Below are 21998 nucleotides of genomic sequence, written 5' to 3'. Positions count from 1 at the left end.
TTATGGAACATTAATCCAATGTACAAAACACAATTAAGCATGTAGAAATACAGATCTGAACCTACATTTGCTCTGCTGTAGTGGAACAATTATCAAACATGAAAAAATAACATTTAAGCATGTGGAAAGAATCTGAACTTACATTGGCTCTGCTGTAACTGAATAATTATCAAATGTACAAAACGCAATTATGCATGGTGATGATCTGAACCTACTTTTATTCTGCTGTTGACAGTGTCATTAGCATCTCATCCCAACGATGCAGAGCACAAAACACATCTATTACATTTCTGCCATTTACAATGCCACAAGTTCGTAATAACATTTCAGGACAAGTTATCATCATCATCCACCAACAAGCACATCCCGCTTCAGGACCCGTACGGAACATAAAGATGCTGATATTTTGTGATAACAAGGAATCCAATTTTAATGAGACTTTGTGGAGAACTATCCCGTACCACCCTGGCTTGAAATGTTAATAATTGCAAAAAATGAGGATGTAATTGAATGAATGTTAATATGACTGAGCAACCAGGGTTAGATAATGATACCTTCTGGGGAAATCTACAAATATTTTCTCGTATGTTTCACACTGATATAGACAACATGTTGACGTGAACACTGAAAATTTCAGAAAGAGATTGAAAGTTTTTACATCAATTTTCAAAGAAGCATGTAAATGTAGTTTGGGATGGGCTGAATTATAAGCGAGTTGAATTTGCTAATTCAGAATATTGGATCAGAAAGTGGCTATCAAAGATAAGGGTTTTTTAAATTAGTCCCGATATGGACCCATGATTCGGTCTATGTTGTGAATAACCTTGGTGAGTTTTGTCATCAAGAAGAAAAACACATTAAACAAAAGTATGAGTGAATGAAAAGCAATAACATGTGAAAATGTTCTGTTGCTAATTTGATTTGTAATTTTCATGTAAATGGGTTCATGGCAATGTTTTCCTGAACAAATTTCTAGTAAATGACCTTGAGGTGGTGTTAATTTCACATGGAAGGTCATGTGACAAAATATCTGTCAGAAAATAATTAATAACTCTGTTTATGAATGGAAACATGCTGTTAGCCTTGAACCACACACAGATTTCACTTACTGACCAACATCTCTTTAATTTCTAGAAGAAATAAATACAGCTATATCCATGATGGAAATTCTCAAGCAAACAATGCACATTTACAATTGTGAGGACAGAAATATAACTCTGGGAATGACTGATACACTTCGTGAAAAAGAAGACAGAAGGTGTTTCCGCGTGAAGGAATGAACGACAAGATGCCAGTTGTTTGTAAATGACACCTGCTTGTTTACATGGGTGTATTTTGTTAAGTACACTTCATGCACATTCTGAAAGTGATGACGTCAGCTATGGTTGACAGTTATGAAGATTAGATAAGTTTGGCACTTGTTTCTGTTTAATGCTTAGCAGTAAGGTGTTACACTATAATACCACTAACTCTGTTGTCTTAATTATTTCTAAATCCACTAAGACATCTACGACACTGACAGTTGTGTGTCGTCCGTGCATCCTGACAACTGAAATGTAGACTTTAAGCTGATGTGTTTTATTTGCTGGTATATTTCATTTGTTTTTTTAGATGTAACTGTATATGGCATATTTGTCAGGTTGACATGACACTAATGAGATGTGTGCACATAATACTTTGCTCTTTGCTCTCCCCTGGTAGACGAGTTTAGACACCAGTTGAATAATAATAGCAATGATAATGATGATGATTATGATGACAATGATGGTGATGACAGTGATGGTGGTGATGATGATTATGATGATGATAGCGATGACGACAATGATGATGATGATGATGATGGTGATGACAACAATGATAATGGTGATGACAGTGATGTGGTGATGATGATTATGACGATGATAGCGATGACAACGATGATGATGATGATGATGATGATGATGATGATGATGATGATGATTGCCTTTAAAATATGCACAGAGTCACTGTACGTGTCTTAATGGTGCATTCATGTTACACTGTAGTATGGTAACACAGTGGTACAAGACACGGACTGGTACATGTAGACACAGACAGACAGACAGACAGACAGACAGACAGACAGACAAACTCCAACTGCATCATGAGCATGTGTCAGTAAATCACCATCAAACAGTGTTCACAAATAGGTGAGGGTGTCCTGCTCAACCGGTAACAACCATTTAATAATATGCAAAAAAATTATGAAAAGTGGTGAGGCCTTATCAAAACTGACCCTCATATTAACGCCCAATAACATAAAACTTAAACTTATCGGGTCGGTGAGGTAGCCAAGTAGGGAAATGATTCACTCATCCTGCCAACTGCACATGTTCTATTCCTATGGGTATTATGTGTGAATCCCATTGTTGGAGTAACCTGCTGGAATATTGATGGAATTCTGCTAGAAGTGGTGTAAAACTCACTCACGCCTCATATACGTACATCACACACAATCAAACCTGATTGACACACATGAGAGATTGTCCAATAACCTTGTTTTAAAGGTGTAAATTGTATTATTTGTACTGAAAATAACAAAACATGAAAACTGATGATATTCTTGCCTTTGGTATTAATGCACACAAGAATCTCTTTCGAATCAAGGGAATAAATCTAATTTTGATATTCCCGACCTGCATTACAAAATCATATGAATAGTAATCATGCTCTGTCATATCCACATATTATCAAAATCATGTGGAATGTGATGAAAAAATATAATTTAAATAAATGAAATCCATTTTATGAGATCTTATGTTAGCAGCAGTCTTGGGGATCCTGGCCATAAACCCTTGTGGGGTAAGATAGCCAATGTGCATTAATCATGGAGCAAATCATGCGCACACTGTTGTATGAGAAATGGGTCACGGATGCTATTTGTGGATCTGCCTGTGTGGCTTGACACTGTTGATATCTGTCTGGGAGATGATAGATGTTGCCTTTCAATGATCCAATCCACACATTATGGAAGAATGTATTTCCTCTGATAACAAGCGCCCATTTCGCTTGTACACTGCAGATTGTTTTCTGGAGTTTCATCTGTTTCATTTGGGGCTTAAGCAAACACGTATTTAAGGTGGGAAAATATGGATAGATGATTAATGTAGCTTATAGGGACAGGGCTACAACACCTTCAACCTGCAGGGCATCCGTTCACATGTGTTGTGGATAATTTGCTTATTTTTATTACCTTTTTATTTCAATTTGATAAGTTCATGTTTTGACTTATAACTGCAATTTGGTGCAAATAGTGCATGAATCCAACAAATACAATTTTTTATGCTAATTGTGTGTGGCTCTACTACCAGAGGGGGAGGGCACCTGGGGTGGTTTTTTAGTGTCATGACACCTGGTGTCATGATCAATGCTTAGCATTAATCCTGCCTTTTTGATGACCAATGGAATTTGACTAACTGGGTATTCTTTGCTTTGATTTTTATGTTTTGTATTCAGTTTGTGTTTTCATTTAATGATTGCTTTATTTTTGTGTGTGCGGATTTATCAATGTCGCAGATTATACAAAATGATGTAGCATTGTTGCCTAGTGGTAGGAGTTCTAGCAAAATTATCTTCAAAGGTTTACACCTGTACATCTGTCATCAGTAGAGAAAAGAAAACTTAAAAAGTCCATGTCCTTTCAAAAAAACATTCTGTTTTTATAAACATAATTTTGGAAAGTGTTGGTATAATTTAGAAACAAGTCAAGAAGAGTGATCTAAAAAATTTGATGCATATTAAGAAAATTTTTCTTGCATATCAAGGCAATTGTTTGTGCATATTAAGGCAATTGTCTGTGCATATTAAGGCAATTGTTTGTGCATGTTAAGGCAATTGTTTGTGCATATTAAGGCAAAGGTGTCAGAGTTAAGACAGCTGTAAGGTTACCTGTCAATTTGAGATTATCAAATCCAGAAAAATTAATTGAAACATCTTTCAATCCATACCAACAATCACATATTCAGTTTATAAAGCATGTAGATAATACAGAAATATGATCTGAAAATAAACAAGTTATTTTAAGACAATTGCTCTTTTGCAATGAGTTAAAAAGTGTTTTCCAAAGTTAAAACACAGAGGATAACTCACAAATTGGTACATGCAGTACTAGATCAGTAATTGACCACACAAGATCAATGAAAAATTAATAGATCATATTTAAACCCACAACCAAAAAGGAAAAAGAAGTGGTGAAATAATTCAGGAGTGAAAAATGAAAACTTGGGCATAACATGTTTTCTTTCAGATCAGTTGCAAAACAAACTATTCCTTTAGTTTTAAACTGTTTACAAAGGCAACCAAATATCCTGTGATGTTCCGTTCCTTCATGGAAACATAGCAGGGATACTGTACGCATCAATGGTCCCCCGATGCTTATCTTGCACCAGAGGAACCCTCCATAAAAAATATTAAGATCTACAGAGCAGATATGAAACAGATTATTTATGGATTAGATTAACAAAATAATACTCTTTTAAATATGGGGGCTGCCTTGTTGGAACGTTCTGATGCAGAATGTGGATGCGTTCTTTTTTTTAGCAAGGGTTGCTTTAAGCTGAGTCACCAAAATATTAATAGGAATAAAGTAGGGAGGTGATTTAGGGGCCGGATGTAAGATGACATGGGTTATGGTTTTATGGTGTTGACAAGTACTCATTTTAAAAAGATTGTTTAGTTATTTGGCAATTTGGTACAAATGGGTACCAGAGAGGATGGGATGTTGTGCAAGAAAACAGTTTCATCTGGAATTGAAAAGAATATTTCTTATATACTGGTAAAACTCATTTGATATTTGTCTTATTTGAAGATATGGGTTAGAATTGGTCTTCAGCAACCCATCCTTGTCTTACATGGAGAGGAGCATGGGGTAGCCTAGTGGTTAAAGTGTTCGCTCATCATGCCAAAGACCTGGGTTCGATTCCCCACGTGGGTACAATGCATGAAGCCCATTTCTGGTGTTCCCTGCCAGGACATTGCTGGAATATTGCTAAAAGTAGTGTAAACCCCAACTCACTCACTCACTCACTGTGCAGGTAGTAAGAGGCAACTAATTGGTTTGCATGTTGATGCTTGCTGACTTGGTGGATGCATGTCATCATATCTCAGTTGTGTATAATCATGATCATAATGTCAATCACTGGATTGTCTGGTCCAAACTTTATTATTTACAGACCGCCATCATGCAGATGGAATATTGCTGGGTGTGGCATTAAACAACAAACAAACAAGGCATTTCATATTGACTGTTGTACACAGTTATTCTCCAGCAGTATATGGCTCACCACAGGTTTATATCTCCCAGTTAAGTCACACAAAGAAAATCATAGCTGTAAATGCTGATAATAATAATAATTATCATATTTAGCTACTGTTTAGGAAAAGGCAATTGTTTATTGCACAAGTTTATAAATAATGCCTCACCGAAAAACTTAGGTGATGTAAATATCCCCTAATCTTGTAGATTTCACACTTTTTGTTATAAAGCTATTTATTTTTATTGCTATGACTCAGTTTCTTTAATTGAAAACATGCTGTTTATAAAATATTGTCAATTTATTGCCGGAACTACAACGTAATGTAATAACCATTATATAAGATGCACCCCAGTTAATTAGAGCTTTATGGCAGCTTCAGAAAACATAAATCTAGCTGGAAGAAAAAAGATTATGAAAAAATGTTAATATTTTAAAGGAATGTTTTTTACTGTTTACCTTAAATTCACCATTTGTCAATGGGATGTGAAATATTGTAAATATGCATACAGAGGTGAAATTGAAATTAAATTATATGTATGTGAGACTTGATTGAGGTTCAATTCAGCAGACTGTAGATATTACCGCATACTACATTTCAAACCACAGCATGCTAGCATGTGACATTTGAAAGTTCCTAATATTGCTTTCTGATGACGGTAGCAACAGCTGAAAGGTATTATTAAATAGTTGGGATGCTGAGTAAGGTTTGTGAGTTCAGAGGTTTTTGCACACATTGTTTTTGGAGCCGAATTTTACTAAACAGTTAAAGAATTTACAATAACATGTAAGCAGAGTGACGATGTTCATGATAACTATTATAGACACCACATGTTTTTTTCATACTGGAGTGATATTCTTTGACTTGAAATGAACGATGTAAAGTTCAGTTTTGACTAGGTTAGAATTCATTTACATTTTGAAAGATATCAGATATATGCACTTAAGGAGTATTTCAATCAAAGTTACGTTTGATAACTCATAAATGACTTCAGAATTCATATGGTTTTAATATTCCTTGTAAGAAGGTACAGTAGTAGAACTTGACAAAATAATTAAGAGTGTATTTTTATAAACTTGTTTATTTGAAATTGACATGAAATTTGTGCAGCGGGACTTGTTTGTTATGTAAACTGATACTTATTAGAACAATATGAATTTTTGTTTTATGGTCTTGTTAATGTTAATTGCTCAGACATTTAAATGTTTGCTACTGTTGTCAATCTGTATTATCTACATCTACAGTTTCTTGATCAGTCACAAGGTAGGCTACACTGGAGAAGGATATGAATACACAATGCCATTTGTGGAAGCCGTGGTGGCTGAACAGGTTAGGTGGCTGACTTCGTGTGCTGGCAATTAGGTGCCTGACTCTGAGGGTGTGGGTTCGAATCCCAGATTGGACTCAACCTAACAAAAGCACTAGAATCTGTACTTTACTAAGAAAGTGTAATCCCAAATATAACATATGTATGTGGAAAAGGGTAATCTTCATTTTCCTTGATGTTGTCAGAACTTAGTCACATAGGAAAAACATACAGTCTCTATTTTCCTTAAAGTTGTTAAACTTGGAGTTACATTGCAGAAGAACAGTCTTTAGAGTGTTGCAGTTTCAATTTCCAAGAAATATATTTGTCAGCTGTGTGAATTTGGCAACATATCATGAAATCTAATATGTTGAAATTAACACAACTTTGAAGGACAAACAATAAGTGAGTGTTCTAACATTACTTATTTTTGAGGTCATCATTTATCTGTAAACAAATTATCCTGAAATTGCTATCAATGTTTGTGAACATTGATGTTAAACATACATGCTCAATTTGATATTTTTTAATACTTTTGAAAGATTCCTTTGTGATCCTAGGAACCCCCTAAACATATAACAGTATCTTTTCATGCATGTATTTCAAGCTTATTTTAAACTCTTAACTTGAAAGGTTTCTTAGCATCAGTACTAATCTCACTAGTTGAACCAATGTTATTAGATTGATAGTGATATGTTTAATTAGCCTTAAAGAGCACCTTTAATATAGATAAGATGCCAAGTGCCTCTGATAACTCTAATTTGAAGCGATTTTGTTGTTTGACCAATTTGGCACTGTGAAGTACTGTTAATCTATAGATATGTTTGTATCATGTCAACACTGAAGTCTTGTGGTGGTTTCTTTCACCATCTTCTTGTGTTGACATACCTGTTAATGAATGCTGTCATTGGCAGTTATGGTACACGGATCAAGTGGTAGTTTAGTATTACATGAGATGCTTCTTTTGTGTTCATTTAAAGGTGTTTTCTTGGGTACTGGTCAGTAACTGCACCACTGGACAAGTAATAGCTTATTTCAAGGGTTGAGTTTAAACAATGACCAGGTAGGGCAATTTGGGTTGAAGAATGGGGAGGGTGTGTTTGGAGAGATAAGGAGGGGGAAGATGACGATGATGATGATGATAGAGATGAGGATGACAGTGTAGATGATGATGATGGGATGTTCTGCTTCATGGTTTGGTGGAGAGCAGAAGATTGGTTGTTCGATCGCCATCTTCTTCATACCATTAGCCTTTAAAATGGTACTTGTTGTTACCCTGCCTCACCCCTACAACATCCGTCTCACCCCTGCCTCATTCCTGTCTCACCCCTGCCTCACCCATGCCTCACCCTGCCTAATCCCTACCTCACTCCTGCCTTACCCTGCCTCACCACTGCCTCACCCCTACCTCACCCCTACCTCATCCCTGCCTCTTCCCTACCTCACCCCTACATCAACCCTGCCTCACCCTACATTATCCCTGCCTCACCCCTACCTCATCCTTGCCTCTTCCCTACCTCACCCGTACATCATCCCTGCCTCACCACTGCCTTACCCTGCCTCACCACTGCCTCACCACTGCCTCACCCCTACCTCATCCCACTCCACCTCATCATACACACACATTCCTCCTACAAAAGGTTACCATTGTGTTTTTCACCATATCTTACTTTGACCATTATGCATAACACACATACCCTATCCTACAACTTTGATTTTCCAACAGCTCAGAACTAACTTAACATTGAATATGCAGTCTTCAAAGAGGGTACTCAGCATGTTTGACCCAACATAACCCTGTAACTAAACAGCCCTAACAACAAAGCTTACAAGTGAATCTATAAGACCCATTTCACATGTTAAATACGCTTACCTATCCCTTACTCACACTGTGGGAGCCTCCTTCCATATTGGAGCCGTTAACAGCCTCGTGCATCACAGGCCTTGTTCAATCAATACAGAATAATAGCATTAACATAATATTTACTGCACTGCACTGCCCGCCTATAGCTCCATTCAATAGGATGCAATTCTGGTAGTATGATATTTAAGTGAAATTGACATGATATGAACGAGGATATTTGCATGATTCTTGCTGGAGCGGTGATCCATGCATGGTTATGCAAGGCCAGAGATTATTTTGATTGTCTTCATTGGGAGGGGGAGGGTTGGGAGAGGACATATTTGTGAATGATCTGGAGGAGAAGGGTTATTAAGTGCTCAGGACTTATAGAGTCATTTAGGTTAGAGAAATAGATGTTTTCAGAGATTAAGTAATAATTCTGGTTTGATATTTACAAGTTGAAATAGAATCCCCTGCTATGGATGTTTAAATGTCAGTAATGACAGAAAATGTTCTATTGCAAGACGTTTTTAATCCATCTCCTAGTTTCTGATCAAATGTCCTGATGAGGTTAATGTATGAGCTAATATATCAATGTGTTCATGTTAATGTCATTTAGTATTGCAGACATTTAGGGATGGATTCAGAGACGACATTAAAATAGTCACCCTCAGTCAGAAAATGACATATACTCTGGTTAAATGGAACTTTATTTAGCCTATAACAGTCACTTGTAGGTTTTGTAAGAATATGATGAAGTTTGGTGATTATGTAAAGCCTTCATTGCCTTTTAACCCTGTAAGATGGCTGTTTCAAATACAGCTGGTAGTTGTGAGCATACACTGATATAAACCTACATAATGGAACTATATATTATGATATGACATATATTGCTGTAGAAACTTTTAACTTGTTTCAAGTGAATTGAGAAAGTTCTTTGTTTTTGTGGGGTTTTTTCAACTAAGATGGTACACATTTCTATTAGCTACATTCCATAAAAAGAATCAGAAATCTTTAGGGGCATGGTAAGCCCATTGTGAATTCACTCTGCAGAGTTGCCTCCCTTAGATGTTCAGGATCTTTTGTCCATAGGTTTGAATCTAAGATTGTTATGGTTATGATATCAGTACTGCATACTGATGAGGTAAGACTGCTGCATAGAGTGAACAGAGCCCTGGTAGGGGTTACAGCCCTGCCTGCATGGGTCATACAAAAAACTGTTCAAAGGTGGTACTTGTTAATACCCTGCCTGGTAATGGGACAAAGGGATAAACAAGGACTGGTCAGTTTTTAATCAGTATGCTGTATCTGAGTTCAGTTACCATGTTGAATTGAACATGGTGTCTCATTGGTCTAGCTCTTTAAAACTGGCATTAGTCCAGTTGAGGTCGCTATACAAGTGTACATATTCTTGAATGAGATGTTAACTCCATTCCATCTCACGTCGCCATAGAGATAAAGGTCAAAGAACTGCCTCACTTCAGGATTTCCTGCCACAATAAGGCAATACATTAGGATATTTACCCATTGCTGCTTAGAAATCTGAGACTGATAATGGCCATAAGTAGTGTTAAACTCTTTCAAATATCATAACCAGCTTCAATTTCACCCATTTTGGATAATGTTGCAAAATATTTGACAAATCTGTTTGTATTTCAGGCATCCTCGTTATACTGTTTGGTCACCGAATATGCCTCTGGCGGAGAACTGTTGGCATATATCAAAATGCATAAAGACTATCGGCTGTCGGAGGATAAATCTCGGACATTTGTACGTCAGATGGTCTCAGCAATACATTACCTCCATGAGAGGGGCGTAGCTCACAGGTAGGAATTGTTGGAAATTATTATTACTTTCAAATTTCATTTTCAGTCCTTTTGGTGCCAAGCCTTTCTTCTGATCCTGGATACCACTAAGGGATTATGTGAATTTGGTTAGAAATGTTGGCAGGCATCCTGTACATTTCATTCTTCTACTTGTATATTTCATGTTGTGTGTTGCATGTTATTTTCTCATTATTTATGTCTACATTTTTGTACACTACAAGCAAAAACTACATATGCATTGCATACCATACAAAGCAACATGCACAAAAAACATATGTTAAACATATAAATATCTTATTTATGAGTTTTGTCATATGTAAAGTTCCAATTGCTTGACCCATGTGCAACACTCACTAAATGAAATAGACATGGTACGTAGAAATGTCAACTGTCTAAAACATAAGAAATAACAGTTTACAAATAGCAATAAGCATAACAGACATGTAAATATCACCTGTCAATAAAGATGCCGATTTCATTACAGAGTTCCCATAAATGTGATTAACATTTGGAATTGACTCCTTATAGAGTGGATATATTTAGAAGGACCTACAATGACATTTGGGCTTCACATCTTGAGAATGAAATAGGAAACTTAGATAAAATGCATAGACAAGAAATAAGAACTATTTTTGAGTTTTTAGGGATCTTTTATATTGATATAAAGACATTTGCATTTTTGGTACATTTGTACAAAAATTTAGCACCATTGTCACACATATGCATTTTCAGTCACATGGCCTAACAAAAATATTTCTCTGCAGTAAAGCATGCATGTCCATACTGAAGAGAAAATAATACATTTACACAAATACTCTGGATTTTCTTGTGGAAATTTCTCCCTTCTGGTAACAGCAACCCTTTCCATGCTGAAAAAGGGAAAAAAAACATCCATAAAAATGTAAAAGTAAACAAAAATCTTCTACCTGGTGTAGTGAGGTACGCTTGGATTTAAAATGAATAAAAAACACACTTTAAATTATTTTTAATGATGCTTGGTACTTAAGTTTGAAAAAGAACCAATTCCATTCCTATCATCTACTTCAACTGCCAATTCAGAAGCAATTGAAATTTTCCTTCCATCTTTCTAGAAATACATGTACTTACTTACAGGCAAAAACAGTAATACCTCAATGCAACCTTTCACCCCTGGCCATATGTTTAGGGGATTGTATATAATTTATCAATGTTTTTGCAGTAAACAGGTAAGTTGTACCAAACATTATTCCACAGAGGAATTTGAAGGCTGGCATGATTGACTGAAGAATCTGTGGAAATTACAGGAACTGGCCAAAGACTGACCTACCTGACTAATTCCATATTGGATTACAAGAAGAATTTCCTGCAAAAAACATAATTCATGAGATAGTTATTATTTTTGTCTCTAAAATAGTATCTAAGTAAGTCATTCGAATTGGGCATGATTCAGAAATAATAATTTAGTTTTCCAACAAAACTACATTAGAATTTTTATCAGTATAGTGTATTAAATATCCCAGATATGGCAAACCTTTAACTGGGCGTATCATGCTAGCCGTATTGCTGTGTGTACCGAGTAGTATGTCGATTACTAGAATCTCCAGTAGCAATAGATTTTGTACAGTTGGCATTGTCTCTTCCATTGTGGTGTCAAATTGAGGAACATAGTTGGTTTGTTTACAGCTTGCCACCAGCTAGTGATTTGCACTCAACTATCAGCTTTCTGAAAGTATTCACACATCTCTCCTTGGGACTTTTAAATTATTCACTTGGTCAAGGTCGACCATAATGATGGCTGTGTTTTGGTACTGTGTTCTATGTCTGGGAACATGTTTTTGTGGAAACAACTGTTTTATGGTTTTCTTTAAGTGAATGCTTTGTGATTTAAGGATTGAGTTTTAATGCTTTGTTGTCTGCAATATTTCATTAAAAAGAAATGAATTTAAACCTTTGTAAAATATGTAATCATAGAGATTGCATTTGAATAGTTTGAGCAGTAATATACCTTTAATTTTGTCTCCTCTGTGGGAGGTAACCAGAGAAATTCGTATACATTATATTCATCAGATTTATTTCTATATTTATGAAGACTTATATAGCATCACTGCGTTGGGAATGAAACGTAGTAGATAACTATTGTTCAAATGCCAAGGCTGAGATTTTAATAGTAATTAGCAATTTTATTCTTCAAACATTTTGGTCAACAAATATCAAAATCTGGCTAATAAAAGACCCAGAAACAAACAAGCTGTTCATCACTATATATCTTTGGCTGCCTACTGCATGCAGGGGGAGTTTCTTTGTAATTTTTAGGAGAATCGAAGTATGATGGGGTGTAGTGAGGTATGATGGGGTGTAGTGAGGGGTGTAGTGGTAGTGTAGTGTAGGAGGTAGGTGGGGTGTAGTGAGGTAGGATGGGGTGTAGTGAGGTAGGATGGGGTGTAGTGAGGTAGGATGGGGTGTAGTGAGGTAGGATGGGGTGTAGTGAGGTAGGATGGGGTGTAGTGAGGTAGGGTGGGGTGTAGTGAGGTAGGATGGGGTGTAGTGAGGTAGGATGGGGTGTAGTGAGGTAGGATGGGGTGTAGTGAGGTAGGGTGGGGTGTAGTGAGGTAGGATGGGGTGTAGTGAGGTAGGATGGGGTGTAGTGAGGTAGGGTGGGGTGTAGTGAGGTAGAGTGGTGTGTAGTGAGGTAGGGTGGGGGTGTAGTGAGGTAGGATGGGGGATGTAGTGAGGTAGGATGGGGTGTAGTGAGGTAGGGTGGGGGATGTAGTGAGTAGGGTGGGGTGTGAGTGAGGGTAGGAGTGGGGTGTAGTGAGGTAGGGTGGGGTGTAGTGAGGTAGGATGGGGTGTAGTGAGGTAGAGGTGGGGTGTAGTGAGGTAGGGTGGGGTGTAGTGAGGTAGGAATGGGGTGTAGTGAGGTAGGGTGGGGGTGTAGTGAGGTAGGGTGGGGTGTAGTGAGGTAGGATGGGGTGTAGTAGAGGTGGGGTGGGTAGTGAGGAAGTGAGGTGAGGAGTAGGGGTGTGGTGTAGGAGGTAGGGTGGGGTGTAGTGAGGTAGGATGGGGTGTAGTGAGGTAGGGTGGGGTGTAGTGAGGTAGAGGGGGGTGTAGTGAGTGAGGTAGGATGGGGTGTAGTGAGGTAGGGTAGGGAGTGAGTGTAGAGGGGTGGAGTGTAGTGAGGTAGGGTGGGGTGTAGTGAGGTAGAGTAGAGTGGGGTGTAGTGAGGTAGGATGGGAGTGTGAGGGTTGGATGGAGTGTGTAGTGAGGTAGGGGATGGGGGTGTGTAGTGAGGTAGAAGCTGATGTAGGATGGGGTGTAGTGAAGAAGTAGGGTGGGAGTGTAGTGAGGTAGAGAGTGGGGTGTAGTGAGGTAGTAGTGAGTGAGGTAGGGTGGGTGGGATTTAGTGTAGTGAGGTAGGATGGGGTGTAGTAGTGAGGTAGGAGTGGGGTGTAGTGAGTAGGATGGGGTGTAGTGAGGTAGGGTGGGGTGTGAGGTGAGGGGGGTGTGAGTGAGGTAGAAGGGGGTGTAGTGAGGGTAGAAGCGGGGTGTAGAGGTGGATAGTAGTGTAGTGAGGTAGGATGGGGTGTAGTGAGGTAGTGTAGGGTGGGGTAGTAGTGAGGTAGGGTGGGGTGTAGTGAGGTAGGATGGGGTGTAGGGAGGTAGGGAGGTGTAGTGTAGGGTGGGGTAGGAGGTAGGTGTGTGTAGGAGGTAGGGTTGGGTGTAGTGATGTAGGGTGGGGTGTAGTGAGGTAGGGTGGGAGGTGTAGTGAGGATATGGGGTGTAGGGTGGGAGTAGGGGGGTAGTAGTGAGGTGTAGTGGTAGGGTGTGGTGAGGTATGGGTGGGGAAGTAGTGAGGTGAGGTAGGAGTGAGGTAGGGTGGGGTGTAGTGAAGAGTAGGTGGGGTGTAGGGGAGGTAGGATGGTGTAGTGAGGAGTAGGATGGGGTGTAGTGAGGTAGGAGGTGGGATGTAGTAAAAGGTAGGATGGGGTGTAGTGAGGTGAGCTAGGGTGTAATGTAGGATAGAGGCGGGGGTGTAGGATGGGGTGTAGTGTAGTGCAGGGTGTAGGCAGGATGTAGAGGTGTAGTAGGAGTAGGATGGGGGTGTAGTGAGGTAGAGGTGAGTAGGGTGAGGGGTAGTAGTGAGGATAGGATGGGGTAGTGAGTAGGAGGGAGTAGGGTGGGGGGAGTAGTGAGGTAGGGTGGGGTGTAGTGAGGTGAGGATGGGGATGTGTAGTGAGAGAGGTAGGATGGGGTGTAGGGAGGAGTAGGATGAGGTAGGGTGGGGTGTGAGGTAGGGTAGGGTGTAGGTGTGTGTAGGGAGGAGTAGGGTGTAGTAAGGTAGGATGGGGTGTAGTGAGAAGGATGAGGTAGGGTGGGGTGTAGTGAGGTAGGATGGGGTGTAGTGAGGTAGGAGTAAGTGGGGTGTAGTGTGGAGGTAGGATGGGGTGTAGTAGAGGTAGGAGGGTGGGGTGTAGGAGGAGTAGGATGGGGTGTAGAGTGGTAGGAGGAGGGGGGTGTAGTGAGGTAGGGTGGGGTGTAGTGAGGTAGGATGGGGTGTAGTGAGCTAGGGTGGGGTGTAGTGAGGTAGGATGGGGTGTAGTGAGGTAGGGTGGGGTGTAGTGAGGTAGGATGGGGTGTAGTGAGGTAGGATGGGGTGTAGGGAGGTAGGGTGGGGTGTAGTGAGGTAGGATGGGTCGTAGTGAGGTAGAGTTGGGTGTAGTGAGATAGAGTGGTGTGTTGTGAGGTAGGATGGAGTATAGGGAGGTAGGATGGGGTGTCGTGAAGGCACTGACACTGTCATGATTTGTATATTAGCTAAGGTTGGAGAGGGGTTACACTTATTCATTTTATGACTTCACATGGTCCTGTCTACAACATAGAGGCAGCAGATCTGTGCATCATCAGAGAGTGGATGGAATGGGTCCATATTTGGCTATCTTACCTCCTGAGAGTTTCTTATGCTTCAGTATTGCTAACATTGAAGAATATGTCACATGTCATCTCCTTAGGCAAGAAATTATGTTTAAAATATGCCTCTGTTCATTCAGCAATGAATGGGTACCTGGTAGGATGAGAGGGTATTCAGTTACACTTCTAGTGACTCATCGGACATCTTGGGTTGTATATTTCAAAGGGTGCTGAGAATGAAATCATAGTTCTAACTGATCGACTAATTGCAGTACTAATTCCCTTGAATATTCACTTCTTAATGTTAATCTGGCACTTTAAATGGGATTATTATTATTGTTTCTAGTGGTAGTAGTAGTTGTGGTGGTGGTGGTGGTGGTAGCAGCAGCATCAGCAGCATAACCTCGACAATATCCTGATTTGCAGAGTCTTTCATGTAGATGGCTTGAATTAGAAAAACTTCCATCTTAGTAAAAATGGACTTTGATCTTTCCTATCTTCCTTTAACATGTATTATACAGCATTAAACTAAATTCTCTCACCCACTCGTTCTGCCCTCAGAGATATTACTGAAATGTGGGTAATCTGTGTGTGCACAGTACGATCACATCACAAGTTGTAGCATACATGATACTAATCACACATTGCAGTGGCTAAAAAAGTCGAACTTTGAGTATATGTTAAACATACTCTTAAAAGATTATATGCTGTAAAAAAATACCCTTCCCAGTTCACCTTTAAGAGTGTGAAGAAATATGGCAAACATAAATGGTGAATGTATTGTTGGAAAAGAGATGACATGATATACTGATATATCTGAGTTATATCCTTTGAGGTAATAAACTTGTTGACAAATGTGAAAGATGAGATTTTCAACTTTGAAATATAAAATCTTTAAACTATGATAGTGTCAAACAACAGACACTGAGCAAGGGTCGTATTGATATAGGTTTTATACACAAGTGATGGGATGTAAATATCCTGTCCAAAGCTTGTACATTTCCTTTGATGGACATGTTGCCCATGTAGATAGACATGTCAGTTTCAGGTAATCGGTCTTGAGTATTATAACGACACAGGTACACATTTTGTCTAGTCACTGGAGTATACAGGTTAATGTACAGTTGCCTGGGTTATGCTGTCATTTGTCGACAACAAATACAATTCATCAGTATTTTTGAACATATGACACCAACATTCCTCTGATGTAGATATGGTTATAGTGTTCAACAATTTGGACAATGCTAGTGGGGGATAACCCACCCACTGAACACCTGATTAAAGAGGGTTGTCAGAACAGGCTGCTGCACGTTGGGATGGGTCTAGATCTGTTGTATCCCAGGTATTATCTACATTTTACTTATGTTTATACCTATATCTTGTGTACCTGCATACTGGCCTAGATAGACATGGGTCACCAAGTGTATAGCTCACCTAGGCAGCTGGGAGGGCAGTGGCAACAGTTTAGGATAGGTGTAGTGAGGTAGGGTGGGGTGTAATGAGGTAGGGTGGGGTGTAGTGGTGTAGGATGGGGTGTAGTGGTGTAGGATGGGGTGTAGTGAGGTAGGGTGGGGTGTAGTGAGGTAGGGTGGGGTGTAGTGGTGTAGGATGGGGTGTAGGGAGGTAGGATGGGGTGTAGGGAGGTAGGGGTGGGGTGTAGTGAGGTAGGGTGGGGTGTAGTTGTGTAGGATGGGGTGTAAAAGAGGTAGGATGGGATGTGGTGAGGTAGGATGGGGTGTAGTGAGGTAGGATGGGGTGTAGTGAGGTAGGATGGGGTGTGGGAGGTGGGGATGGGGTGTAGTGATGTAGGATGGGATATAGTGATGTAGTGATGGTAGTGAGGGTGGTGATGTGCGTGAGTGAGGTAGGAGTGGTAGGATGGGATATAGTGAGAGGTAGGATGAGGTTTGGTGAGGTAGGGTGGGGTGTAGGGATATAGGATGGGGTGTAGTGAGGTAGGATGGGGTGTAGTGAGGTATGATGGGGTGTGGTGAGGTAGGGTGGGGTGTAGTGAGGGTGTGATGGTAGGATGGGGTGTAGTGAGGTAGGATGGGGTGTAGTGAGGTAGGATGGGGTGTAGTGAGGGTAGGATGGGGGTGTAGTGAATTGAGTGTGAGGTAGGATGGGGTGTAGTGAGGTAGGATGGGGTGTGAGTGAGGTAGGGAGGAGGGGCCAGTGAGGTAGGATGGGGTGTAGTGATGTAGGATGGGTTGTGTAGTGATGTAGGATGGGGTGTGTAGTGAGGTAGGATGGGGTGTAGTGAGGTAGGATGGGATATACTGGGGTGTAGTGATGTAGGATGGGGTGTAGGAGGTGAGGTAGGATGGGGTGTAGTGAGGTAGGATGGGGTGTAGTGAGGTAGGATGGGGTGTGGTGATGTAGGATGGGGTGTGGTGAGGTAGGATGGGGTGTAGTGAGGTAGGATGGGGTGTGGTGATGTAGGATGGGGTGTAGTGAGGTAGGATGGGATATACTGAGGTGTAGTGATGTAGGATGGGATATAGTGAGGTAGGATGGGGTGTAGTGAGGTAGGATGGGGTGTAGTGAGGTAGGATGGGGTGTGGTGAGGTAGGATGGGGTGTAGTGAGATTAGTATGAGGTAGGATGGGGTGTAGTGAGGTAGGATGGGGTGTAGTGAGGTAGGATGGGATGGGGTGTAGTGAATTAGTGTGAGGTAGGATGGGGTGTAGTAGAGGTAGGATGGGGTGTAGTGAGGTAGGATGGGGTGTAGTGAGGTAGGAGGGGGGTGTAGTGAGGTAGGATGGGGTGTAGTGATGTAGGATGGGGTTGTGAGTGAGGTAGGATGGGGTGTGTGGTGAGAGTAGGGTGGGGTGTGTAGTGAGAGTAGGGTGGGGTGTGTATTGATGTAGGGTAGGGTGTAGGGTGGGTAGTGAGAGAGTAGGATGGGATGTAGTGAGGTAGGGTGGGGAGTAGTGATGGGTAGGGTGTAGTTAGGTACGGTGGGATGTAGTGAGGTAAGATGGGGTGTAGTGATGTAGGATAGGCTGTAGTGGAGTAGGGTGGGATGTAGTGAGGTAGGATAGAGTGTAGTGAGTACATCTTATAACATGTATTTGGGAGGTCAATGTCTTATTCATCCTACCAAGGAGGCCTATAGCACATATTTGAGAATTGTATAGAGAATAGCAAGAAAACTAGGGATCAAGGTGGATATGTGTTTTGGAGGACAATTAGGGTGGGTCATTTCTAACACTTATAGGACACATGTGGCTTCCCTGGGGCCAACTCCAAGAACAGCAGGATGGTAATTTAGATGTACATTAGGGATTTGTAGTAAATTAGGTGGACCCTACACCAAATAGCATCCAATAAAAGCAGGGTCGGGTGAAGGGGAGAAGATTAAGGGATAGAAGAACGAAGAATGTGGAAAGAAAACTTAGGGGTATAAGACAAGGGTGGGATAGAGTGGAGGGGCTAGTGACTGGACATGGGTAGGATGGAGGGAGGGAGGAGAGGGGGCTTATCACTGGGCCTGGGTAGGATGGAGGGAGGATATTGGTTTTATCACTGGACATGGGTAGGATGGAGGGAGGATATTGGTTTTATCTCTCGGCATGGGTAGGATGGAGGGAGGATATTGGTTTTATCACTGGACATGGGTAGGATGGAGGGAGGATATTGGTTTTATCACTGGACATGGGTAGGATGGAGGGAGGATATTGGTTTTATCTCTGGGCATGGGTAGGATGGAGGGAGGATATTGGTTTTATCTCTGGACCTGGGTAGGATGGAGGGAGGATATTGGTTTTATCACTGGACATGGGTAGGATGGAGGGAGGATATTGGTTTTATCTCTGGGCATGGGTAGGATGGAGGGAGGATATTGGTTTTATCTCTGGACCTGGGTAGGATGGAGGGAGGATATTGGTTTTATCACTGGACCTGGGTAGGATGGAGGGAGGATATTGGTTTTATCTCTGGACATGGGTAGGATGGAGGGAGGATATTGGTTTTATCACTGGACCTGGGTAGGATGGAGGGAGGATATTGGTTTTGATCACTTGATATGGGTAGGATGGAGAAGAGGGATTTTGTACCAAACAAGGGTGGGATGGAGGGAGGATATTGGTTTTGATCACTTGATATGGGTAGGATGGAGAAGAGAGGATTTTGTACCAGACAAGGGAGGGATGGAGGGGTGTGTGACTGGACAAGGGTGGGATGGAGGAGAGGGTGTGACTCCCACACGGGTACGTTGGAGGATAGTTTTGTTTACCAGACACTGGTGTGATTGAGAAAAGAGGGATTTCTCACTGTGCAGGGTAGGACAGAGGGGGCGGAAGGGTTGGTGACTAGCTAAGGTTGAGATTGACTGGGGGAGGGGTTATGACATGGGACATGGATGGGATGGAGGTTAGGGGTCTGTGACTGAATTTGATCCCATTGTAACGTCAAGCCTTGCAATAAATAAAAAATACTTCTGACCAGGTCCACTGTGTGGTGAATTTCACACATAATCACAATGCACAATGCATATATTAACTGAGTTAAGTTGTCATCCATAAACAATCACACTTATCTTCAAAATATTTAAACTTATTTGCAGTCGATGTTGACTGTGAGTAAACTATGAAAACTTTAATATGACTTGTAGGGCCTAGATATACCCGGGAGGTTTCAGCTGAATTGTTAGCACCATGGAGAGATCACTGAACCATGTAACTAGGACGATCAATATCAGTCAATAAACAGACCGAAATCAACACCACGTACACACACATCCAGGCAACATAACTGACCGGAGTCAGTGGAAGTGTTTTCAATTTCTCATGTCCTTCTCACGATGAAATCAAAGTTTCAAATTCAGGATTTACCTGTTCTGACAGATAGCGTCATTATTGCCAATTAATAACAGCATCGTCACTGTCAATCTATGTACAAGTCCAGACATAAACTAGGACATGGCTATGTACACCATCAGCTGTGAAATAGACAACAGTACTTATAATAGAGAATCCGTCAGATCGCAACATGTTTGTAGATATACCAGGAGGTCAAAATATACTTTGGAATGAATGGAATTTAGATCTTTGTGATAATGAAAAGCTTGAATTTTGTAATGTCAAGGGCTAAGGTTGAGCAACTTAACTCTTTTGTTGGTATTTCGGGATGTTTGCGGCCCTGAGACATGTTCCCTGCTTGTTGAAATAAACACCTTTTATTGCATTGATGCACCCCAATGACTTTACAGACGTGTGTATGCTGTTGGGTAATAATGCCTTGCTATCATTGAGAATCAGGATGAGAATGGCATAGGTCATATGGTATAATTACTGTTATGTTTTCCTCTATAGCTGAAGTTGTTGCTTTTTTATTACTTCAGAAAGGAAACGCTGAAGGGATTTCGAACAGGAATAGACATGAAATTGAGATGGATTATTCAAATATATAAAGGAAGACTTTTATCATGAGCAAGTGCAGCAGTGTAACCTCTGTAATAGGGCCATCTTTTTAAACCAACAGTCCAGTGCAAACAGTGTCAACTTTGCAAAGGTTATAGAACTTTTGATGGAATGCAATTAAGGTAATTGAGTGCTGTAGTTAAACATGCAAAATATACCTTTAAGACTTCAAAACAAATGTCCAGAATGGACACTATCCAAATAAACAATGAGTCAGTTTGGTTTTATGCCGCTTAAAAATTAGCAGTATTCCAGCAATATCATGATGGGGGTCACCAGAAATGGGCTTCACACAATTCCAATTAAACAGATTAATGTTCAAGCCATTATGTGTCCAAAACAACTAATGTGGAATTTCTGTGAACATAAACGTGTTTAATACTTTTGAAGAAACTATGTATAAAAGATGATGATGCAGTTAATTAATTTTCTCATCCATCATGAAGAGTTCCTGTCTGGTAATGAGTTAAGAAGGTAATTTTCTGGTAGAGTATATTCTTGACATTTATATAAGTATGTATTGTATCTCAATAACCTTGATGCTTCAGGTATTAGAGTTTACCACTGAACATAGTGAACTTTTCAGAGTTCACGGTTAATCTAGTCTTTATCCTGATCAAAACACCCTTAATCCTTTACAACCCATCCCCTCACACCTTAACATGGCAACATTGAATATGTAAGGATATATAAGTACGAACTGATATATATTCAAAACTATTATATTAAATCCTTTAAGTCCAGCCCCAACAAACCCTGGTTGCTCTCTGTGAGTAATTTAAAGTTTCTATTACCTCAAAAATGAGGGTTCATACTCACTTTAGAAACTTTATTGTGTGGAAAATATGATATTTAATTCTCGGTAAGCAAAACCCTGCTTATATTTGGATCACGGTGTCTTTGAAGTATATTTATTGTGTCTGTAAACTTTGTCCCTTCGAAAATATGTGGTTCTGAAGATCAACACATTCCAATCTTTGTCCCCTGAACATTTTTTGTCACCATAAGCCCTAAGATTGGGAGGGATAACAGATAGCTGTATAAATTTAACACCAGCATGACTACATGAAACTACTGTTAGTTATCGTGTTATCCAGAAAACCGTTATTTTCCCCCTTAATGCGAACACAGCAGGTAAGGCCCATCTCTTCTGACAGTGTCTTGTTTCAGGTCACCCCTTCACCTATAAATACTTATCTGTATACAACGGTATCTGACATCTTATGCTTCAACGGTCCAGATATTTACTGTACTGTACCGAAAAATCTATTAGTGGAAATATTTGTTGACGATATACAGCATGTTCACATGAGTATCATTTCATCAGGAAAAATGAGTATATGAAATATACACTTAAAATGAAAAGCTTCAAAGTTTGTATTAAATATATATAATCTTTATTTATTTTTTCTGACCTTTATTAACTGCCAGAAAGTGCCACGTTT

At 40.2% G+C, this 21998-nt stretch overlaps 1 protein-coding gene across 1 annotated transcript in view; it reads left to right on the top strand.

Moving 5' to 3' along the window:
* The window catches only part of LOC124275435 (serine/threonine-protein kinase MARK1-like), a 266834-nt gene that overhangs the window by 81040 nt on the left and 163796 nt on the right, over positions 1 to 21998 (top strand). The window contains exon 3 of the mRNA XM_046711003.1: positions 10080 to 10246. Coding sequence (XP_046566959.1) covers positions 10080 to 10246 — 167 coding nt within the window. The remainder of the gene's footprint in view (positions 1 to 10079; positions 10247 to 21998) is intronic.

The sequence above is a fragment of the Haliotis rubra genome, unplaced genomic scaffold (genome assembly GCF_003918875.1).
Source record: "Haliotis rubra isolate DU_JTF1 unplaced genomic scaffold, ASM391887v1 Scf2, whole genome shotgun sequence".
In the NCBI taxonomy this organism is placed as follows: Eukaryota; Metazoa; Mollusca; class Gastropoda; order Lepetellida; family Haliotidae; genus Haliotis; species Haliotis rubra.
Note: the sequence above shows the minus strand (reverse complement) of the source record. Positions and strands in the feature narration are given on the sequence as shown.